This window comes from Coptis chinensis, chromosome 8 (assembly GCF_015680905.1).
Source record: "Coptis chinensis isolate HL-2020 chromosome 8, ASM1568090v1, whole genome shotgun sequence".
NCBI lineage: Eukaryota > Viridiplantae > Streptophyta > Magnoliopsida > Ranunculales > Ranunculaceae > Coptis > Coptis chinensis.
In genome coordinates, this window is record NC_141463.1 from 222,336 (window position 1) to 231,836 (window position 9,501).

A 9,501-nucleotide genomic window follows, 5' to 3' on the forward strand; every position below is an offset into this window, starting at 1 on the left:
GGCCTAAAAATACCAGAACATGTATTTATCATGCCAGTCATAAGAATAGGATAAATGAAAAGAACTGCTTACGAAAAAAGCAATACCAAATGTACTTGTAATTGTTATCCATGATATGAGCTCACTTTAATGCTAAAATTACACTTTGAAAGTAATATATTTGAAACAAAACTGAACTAGGCGTACAACCCCACCAAGAATGAGAAATGAACTGCTAAGTGTGTAATGAGACTAAACCTCCAAAATTCCTGGACAAGTAAGAAATATCTTGTCATCGGACATTTATCCGATATAGCAACCAATCTCTGCCAAGCACACCCTCCCCCTTTCCTGCAATGTGAAGATCAACACAAGGTTGTCCAAGGAAATACTACACCGGGGAGCCAAACCGCCTTGAATGCTTGATTACCCTCCAAATATATCTATTGAAATAATTTTTTCAACCTGTCTGCAGAAAGGGCTGCTCGCTTATTGGTGGGCTCCAAAACAAGTGCATGTTTAAAATCTGCATGACACATCATCAATTTAATTACTTTTCGACAGAAAACCATTTTTTGCAGATCAACATACATAGGAGCTCAAGCTACCACATTCAAGACAAGCAAAAAGTTCTCTAGAGATCCAATAATGTAAGAGCGGTAGAAAGGTGGAAAAAAGAAGAAAGCCAACGTGAGAGTTGAGAAATATATTCAGGAGATCTAAAACAAAATACAGCTTCTGATCTATTGAAAAGAAGGAATATCATTAGTTTAGCACTCCAGATGACCCAGAAGTTAGACACTTTGTATTCCCTGTTGATTACTGATTCATGTCCTGGGTGCACCATAGGAACAACTATTGATATAACAAGTAGACCATGACAACACAAATATATCAAATTTAATGTGAGTTACCTTCAGTGGCTTCCTTGTAGTAACCAAGCATCTCTCGTGCTGTTCCTCTTCTTAAATAAGCCTTGATGCTCTAAACAAAGAAAAATGAAATCATAAAGCTGTCTACATACTAGAAAGGCATAAATTGGTAGTAAATAAGGACATAAAAAAAAAACAGAGGCAGAATGGTTTTCGGAGCAAAACATCTCTTACAACGGAAAAATATCAAGCCTCGAATAGGGCAACCAAAACATGTGCAATACAATACTACATGCAGATACCTAACTTTGTAACATATATAGGTAGTGGTACTCATTATTACACTTACTAACATCTCGCCACTACCAACTTTATTTTTGACTCTTTAAAAAGGACCTTTCCAAATCTCATTACGAAGGGCAATGGGATCTCAATAGATTGGTCAGTTAAGACTTACACTAGAAAACCGCTAAGCGGTGAGACCAACGTTAGTCTGGTCTGGTCACTTTGGTGCAGGGGAAGCAGTGAAAGGATAAAAGGAGAGGGAAGAGACTGGAGACGCGTCAAGGGAGTGACAGACAGTGAAAAGTGGGAACAATTTTGTTTTTTGTTTGGCTGAACTTGAGGGTAGGAAGAGGAAGGAGAGTGGAAAAAAAGAATAAGAAAGTGACACAGACACTTTTTGTGTGAACGGACACCCAAATGTTTTCAAGCCCCCTAATCCCAAGAGACCTCCTAACGTCGGTCAACCAGGAACCAAGTTTTAGAGACTTAAATCCCACCACAAAAGAAAGACCAGGTTAGTATAGCAACTAAAAAGAGAGATGATCATTATCGTATGGTATGCTATTTCACCATAATTCTACAGTTTATTGCTTAACCAATTTATGGTTATAAACAACTTACTCAGTTCCATAAAGAGTTAAACAGAAATGTTAACATAAAAGTACTCTGGCCGCACAACATTTTAGGTGCAAGAAGTACATACGCAAATTTATGTTATTAAAGAAAGACCATACCTTTTTATCAAGATTGATAGCCGTGCTACAATCTGACTCAGCTTGGAGGAAGCTGAACGGAAAAGAACATGAAATTTATTAAGCACAGATCAGAAAAGAATTGAAGCGACAGCTATATGGAGGAAATCATACCTCCCCAGTTCCAGATATGCTGCAGCCCTGTTACTGTAGTATGTTGCATTGTTGCCGTTGAGTTTAATTGCCTCAGTGTAGAAGCCAATAGCTTTCTGCCACTTCTTTTCTTTAAATGCGTTGTTACCCTATCCAGATTCAAAAATGAAAACGAAACATAATTAAGAAAACAGACAAGCTCATAGAACAGAAGAGAAAAGATTAATTGCTGAATACACAATGGAATGAAATAGAAATGCAAGAAACAAACAAGCAGAAAAAAATAAAAATAAGAAAGGAACAATCTTGTAGAATAAAATGGGACATTCCTGAATACACAAAATTAATATATAGAAGTGCAATAATTGATCTTTTAATGAATTTGGGAGAAGATAATATAATTGATGTAATAATGTTTGGGGCCGCTAATTTTATGCTTTATGTTGGGATATTTTCATCCAACAGTTTTTTAATAAATATTTGAAATCCTCAAAAAAATCCCCTCTCCAATTTTTATTTTACTTTTAATCCTTGCCAACTACAACCAAAATTTTGAAACAGTGAAAGTGCAACCAGAAAGAGGGTAATAAATCTACCTTTTCTTTAGCAATCTCAGCAGACTCTTCCTGCCTTACGGTATTTCTTGATAAGCTAGACTTTGAAGCTATATCAGTCTGTTCCTGAAGAGAAGCATACATAGTTTGTACAACGTCTAGTAGGAAACGATCACTCCCGTGCTTGGCAACAAAGGAGACTGAGACAGGGCAACTTTCATGATATCCTAGCGGGACAGAAACCTGCAATCAGATTAATTAAACGTAAGAAGGTGAAACCAGAGCAGTACGAACTACTGTAAGAGAAGAGATAAGTACTTAAGTAGCTAGTTAGACCACCATACTTAAAAATTATAATCTAAAGAATCAAATGAGGAATTGAGGAAAATAAGATTACAAGTTTAACAATTTTATTTTCCTTGATTGGTATATAAAGTTTGATATATTCTACCTGACAACAACCTGACATACTAGCAATACCCAACAAACTATTACTACGGCTCTGATAGTCCTCTGATAAAATCTCCTTTGCACCAAGTTTTGGAGGAGGACCCGGAACTGTAGGAATGACAAGAACACCATCATCCTGCAACAAACAGTAAAGAATTCACATGCATAATTACGGAATCAGGATTGCATATAGTTGCTAAGACCAATAAACTCAATAAGGACATAATGTCCTTATTGCAATATCTATGTTAATACATATATATATATTTTTTTTGCTCAGTTAATACAGAATATGTCAAGGACGCTTTCTTATTAAACAAGAATAGGTGAACAGCCATTTGGCAACTCTAAAGCTGAGGCTACACCTCTTCCCCCACTTTCAACAGATGTAAGAGTTCCCACATTGTTCCAAACAAATAAATATGAAAACCCATCAACTGAGAAATGCATCTTTGCAAATAAGCCAAGGAAAACTCTCTCGACAATCAAGAATTCACCTCAGATATAACTAAAGCAAAAAGATCCTACGCCGTATGCCGAGTAAACTAAACACCAATGTGAAATCCACCACTGATTGCTTTGGACAAGGTACTAAGGAAAGGATACTATACGAGGCCTCCCAACAAGATAGGCAATGCATGGACACTATCTAATGCACTGTGCAGTTATATGCGCAGGCTAGCTAGACATAGGAGCAAGGTGTTTGGTCTAGATGACAGTAGGCACCGACAGGAGCGAGGCGCAATGGGCGAGTCTAGGGCCTAAGAGTAGGGCCTTGGTGCGCTTTCGACTGCATAGCTACTTCAGGAGAAATGCTCAAGAAACAAACATCACCAGAAAACTTATGATAATCAAGAAGGTTTACAATTAATTGAAGTAAAAGAAAGTATTGTAAATCATCTATAACAGGAATTGGTGTGCAAGACAGAACATTAGATCCACATTTCACTGCTTCAGTTATGAGGTGTATCAAGATTAAATACTGCATAAGAAACAGCTGGTGGTAAATAACAGAACACTTGATATGTTTCTCATAATATAGTCACCTTCAGTAAAGAGTTCAAAGCTGAACGTGTCTCATTCCTAATCGACTGGCATTTATGAACCTTGTCATCTGCAGATTCCACAGCATCCCGTAATTGTGTTGATATATCTGGATATAAGTCAGGTTTTGCAGACTGGATCCATTCCCCGTGAACACTTTTGAACTCATTCCTGTTTCAGAAAGGTACATAGTAATCGTCAGCTAAGGATCTCCCCTTTAAGAAGAAGAATGGCCTACTCAACTAAAAGACAGTAATTCTATCAAAGCAAAACAACATGACTTTTTCCTTCTCTACCGACAAAAAAACGAATGCATTTACTTAATATTAAAACAAGGCATGGATCTTATCACTTTATGTTTTCTTTGCAAAATTCGGAAGTGTTGATGTTCATTTCCTCTCATGCCAGGTTTCAGCACAAAACAACGACGTATTTCCGTCTTCCTTCAACAAGCTTCAGCCTAAGCCACATACTGCCCTGGATATTCTCGAAGTTTAATCCTTCACCCAACTGAGAAGCGGTTCGTGGAGCGTCTTCCAAAGGTGATTGCATGGACCTTGTTGGTAGCAAGAACTTTGAGTCTTCGAAGATATCCCATCATGAAAAACACAACTCACAACAAATGGCACTAGGATGTCAAGGAAGTCTTTCTGATTGGTTATCAGAGAACCCAATGTTTAGATGCTGAAATTACAGGAATTTGTATTCGGCTGATTTCTATTGTAATGCAAAGCTGCTATGTGAGTCCTGACTACCATAATGTCTCAACTCTCATGTGGGATTCTTTTCCATGTAGTGAGATAAGAAGGATGGCTGGGATAAGCCGCAAAGGGGAACCAACCTAGTTGAGATTTCTTAGTTTCAATGCAAACTTTGTACACCACTCGTGTATGCTTTCAACATTTCAGTTTTCATCAATTAAAACTCGAAATTAAATATCACCAAAACAACAAAAAAGAAAGAAAGAAATGGGAAAGCAAGGAATGACAAGGAAGAGGAGGGGTGGTGGGGGGTGTTACGGCAATGCATTGGTGTCCCAAATGGTAATTTTTATAAATGTATGTATCAAAAGCACGATGATGGGCCAGCATGACAGCACCACACTATTATAAAACAATGATTGTAGCGAGTGAATTGTGTTGACTTTATGTGTAATTAGGATATGATTGTAGCATCAGGGTGTGAATTTGATGGCCTTGTAGCATCTTTTCTTTTTTATTGGCAAGCCCTACTATGGAGGATTAATTTCAAATGAGGGAATTAATTGAAACTTGTTGACCAAAAAAAAATAATAATAACTTTTCGTGTCTGCTACACTTGTTTACACTGAATATATAAAACCATTATATAATCAAACCAAGCTCCCCATATCTATATAATAAGGAAGGATGGTGTGGGACCCCAAGTTTGTGAAGCATTTTCAGGGCAAACTTGGCAATCAAAGCATCAAGCTGTGGGCACACTCACTTACCTGTCCCATTGAGCCTTAAAGCCAACAAAGGCTGCTTATGCTTTAGCAAGCTACAATGGGTTGGACCGTAGGACCAGGGATGTAAAAGAAAAAACAAAATTTCACTACACACTTAAAGTGAAAAACAATGCACAACAACACAACACACGAGTTAACAACTAAGGTGAACCATACAAAAACACGGCAGGCAATGTGCATGCAAGAGAATAAGACAGCAGCCTCACCTTTGAAGAAACAGCATGACATTTGCAAGGGACCTTATTGCAGAACCTTTGAGTTTGCCATTTCTGTTGCCGTTCTGAAACTGATTCAGGCTTGGCACTTTGGAATCCAGATAGGAGTCGAGGTTCACACGATTCAAAACTTGTTCTGAAGTAGTTTTTTGTGATAGAGAAGAAAAAGTAAAAGTTAACAACTGCGATAACACAATTTAAAAAAATTGTAGCAATTTAAATCCAATCTAAAACTTAGAGAAAAACATACTTCCAAAGACTTTTTCAACTGACTTCGTCACCACCGGAGTAACCCGACTGTCAGGAATTTTCAGCAGTCGGAAGCAATCATCAGCAATTATGATATTTCTAGGTGCACGAGGAACCACATAAGGAAGTTGAAGCAATGCATGACCAACACGACGCAATATATTAGGATCATTAGCAAACCATCCTGCACAAGTATTTCAATATAAGATGTTCTGATTTTAACTGCACATAAACAGTTACAAAATGGAAAACAAGGTCTCCAGTCAGCACTTCCATATATTCTGAAAAAAATTCACACAACCTAAGTAACATGGCCAAAAATTGGAAAGTAAGCCATCCATCCAGTCAGCTGTATGAACTTTATCCTTCCTCCAGGGCACCTTTATAGCCATCAAGATATGCTTCTTTGTTTAAGTAATGCCAAGAGACAGATGGCTTCACTTTTGAGCTTGTGGAAATTCAAAACAATCTGACTCATGATAAGTAACACACTCACAAATATTGATGAACTTTTTCTTTTGTGGAATCATAAAAGATAGCCTATTCCAGAACTCCTAAACAAGTATATTTGAATGTTTTTGTGGGTTCTTTCATCAAATAGAAAAAATTACTGTACTGTAGCTTCTGTGGGTGTGTGCATTTTCCTCATTTCCTTTGTAATGTAGGATATCTCGCCCTACAACTTTTTTCTGATTGGTACGTAGTGCATCTCATCTTACCAATCACCATAAACCTAGTACTTTTCACTCACCAAGAAAGAGTAGAAAGAAGAAAACTCCTTAATTACGCTAAAAACTAAAGAAGTTTTGGACAATCCACAATATTTTAGGCAATGGTATTCTATGTATCATAATGACAAAATTACAGTAAAAACATTTCACGATACATACCAACAGCATCAAGACTTGGTGAAACAGGAATAATCCCAGTGTTTGAAAGAGCTCCATGAGATGTTCGGAAGCCTAATATACCACAGAATGCAGCAGGTACTCTCACTCCACCAGTAGTATCAATACCTGCTATTGATAGTGAATCATGAAAAACTGCACCATTTGTTCCAAAAAATCGCAAAACGAACAACCAATTATATCAAGAGGTCAACAAAGTGCCACATTGCAGAGTAAAGGTTAGCCTTGTTAAATATTATAGTAATAATGAGCACAGCCTACAAGTACCATATATCCAAAAGGATTTCTAAAATCTCATTCTAGTTCAACAATAGGATGGAATTCAAACCATAGTAAACGGATTAGTCTGGCGAGAAACATAACGGCACCATACATGAGTGCATAAAAACAAATCAAATGGGACAGAATGCTTAGAAATAAGTAGATTAGGCTTAAACTCTAAACACTACTCTACGGATCCGCATGAAGAATTAAGGGCTGATAATTTTATTTTCATTATACTTTAAGAAGGTTATATTCCAATCATAGATTTCATCACTGCAAAAATCAGCCCATTCATTTTTAAAGTCTACCAACCGCTTTCCTACCACTTGGTAGCTATTGTCCTCCAAAAGTTACTCTATGCTTAAATAGATAAGTGAGACGAAAAAATAAAGATTAGTCCCAGCCCACGAGAGAAAAGACACTTTGTCACCTATACAATACCATAACAAATTGAAATCCATAATATAATTCTTCTTTAAGAGAGAACATGCAAATGGAATGAACGGGTTAACAAAAGTGGTCACCTATAGAAAAGTCAACTAGCTTGGCTGCAACAGCTACAGCAGATCCACAGGAAGATCCTCCTGGTATATGTGCAGGAGCTGCAGGATTGGTTGGTGTACCATAATATTTATTCACACCGTTGATACTGGAAACAAAGAGGAGAGCAAATTAAAGCCAAACCCCAATCATATAATATATGAAAGAAAAACATCCCTATTTCAGTTACACATGGTAAACGGTTACATTATGCTCACAACTCTAAGCATGAACCCCAATTAGTTACTTTGATATGCGAAATGGATATAACGCTGAAAGACCATGCATGCTAAACCAGCGTCCTAATTCCTAGAAGATTATCAACCATAAAAAACCTCCATACTGCTACAAGCAGCCAAAACAAAATGGGTATATACTGCAATGACAGTCCTAAAGTGAAAGCTAAGTGCTCACCTACAAGCCAATTCATCGACAATGGTTTTTCCAGTGCAAGTAGCGCCCCCTTCAACGACAGCAGCAACTACAGGAGATGTTCGAGATGCAGCCTCATGTGCCCTTGCCCAGTCTGGACTGCCAAACCCAGTAACATACCCATCGATATCAAATCTGTTGAGCACGAAAGAACAAAAGCTATTCAAGTCAGCCTTCTCAGACGACATGCAAATTCAGCCACCAAAGCTTCAAACTAGTTAAAAGATGGATATTTATACAAAGTTTTTATGTCTCCCTGATTATTACTCTAATGAAGCTAATAGAAATGTAAAAAACACTTCCAAAGCAAACGCAATCCATGTGACTTGCTCGGACCAAAATCACAGTCTTGATTTCTGTTAGCTTATTAGTCCTTTAGCTTTTGTCTCAACATCTAGAAAAGTTATAGCTGCACTAACTTGCTTGGACCAAAATCAAAGTCATGGTTCTATGTAACGCTCTAGACTTAAGTCATATAGCTTGGTCTTTACATAAACGAAGTTTTCAGTAGCTGCTTCGTTGTAAGTTAATGTTTCGTTTCTTGCTAATAATTACCATCACTGCCCGAATAACATATACCAAAACACAAGATAAGCTAAAATGTAACAGTTTTCTCTTTGCATTTGCCCATATTAGTACAATTACTTGTCAAAGAATTACTTAACTACACATTCAAGCTCAACAAAGAATAAATTTACAATATTGAGAATGCCAAATGCAGCCTATGTCTAAAACACTTACACTATATTAGCTACTGTTGCAAAAATATTTGAACTTTGTAATACAAAAACCATAAACCCCAGTACCTTATGAAGTAAAACTATCCAATGCAAATAAATTCAACCCCAAAAATGTAAACTTTATATATGGAAAACATACACGTCGGATACAGCAAAAGTGAGGGCAGTCAAAGGATGGGGAGCTTTAGGAGGAGCAGGAGGAGGTGGTGGAAGAATCTGGATACGTTGAACAAAAGCCCCGTAATCCTCTTTTATAACTTTCTTTAATTTGTTTCTAGTCATTAGAAATATTCCAGCTATGCCCAATCCTAATAACACAAATATATTTGCTACAGCTGTAGAAGATGATGAAGAGGAAGAAGATGCCATCACTTTGAAAATCAAGGACCAGCCTGGTTTTTTTTTTTTTTCTCTAGTTTGAAAGGCAGTGTTTTGGGTTTTGAGGAGAAGGAAATAAAAAAAAACAAATGAGAATAGAAGACAGAAGAGTAAGAAGATGATAAGAGTAGTTGTTGGGCCTTTGGCCCAAATTTTATGAGCCCATTTGAAATGGTTTTGGGGCTTTTGGCCCAAGAATTTGAGCATTTGAATAAAAAAAACAAAAAAATGTGATGACAGCTGGTTCTCACGAATAT

The 9,501-nt window shown here is 37.1% G+C and overlaps 1 protein-coding gene across 1 annotated transcript; it reads right to left on the reverse strand.

Annotated features, from left to right (window-relative positions):
• Positions 1–9,336, reverse strand: TOC64-III (translocon at the outer membrane of chloroplasts 64-III). Its single transcript, XM_086577394.1, has 13 exons — positions 9,006–9,336; positions 8,109–8,261; positions 7,679–7,803; positions 6,873–6,998; positions 5,984–6,166; positions 5,725–5,869; positions 4,032–4,200; positions 2,987–3,121; positions 2,578–2,778; positions 2,003–2,130; positions 1,871–1,922; positions 894–963; positions 1–505 (listed from the first exon to the last, which is right to left on the reverse strand). Exons 1-13 carry the CDS (start codon positions 9,233–9,235, stop codon positions 423–425), a joined length of 1,800 nt encoding a protein of 599 aa, XP_086433520.1. The 5' UTR covers positions 9,236–9,336; the 3' UTR covers positions 1–422.
• Between the last annotated feature and the right edge of the window lie 165 nt (positions 9,337–9,501).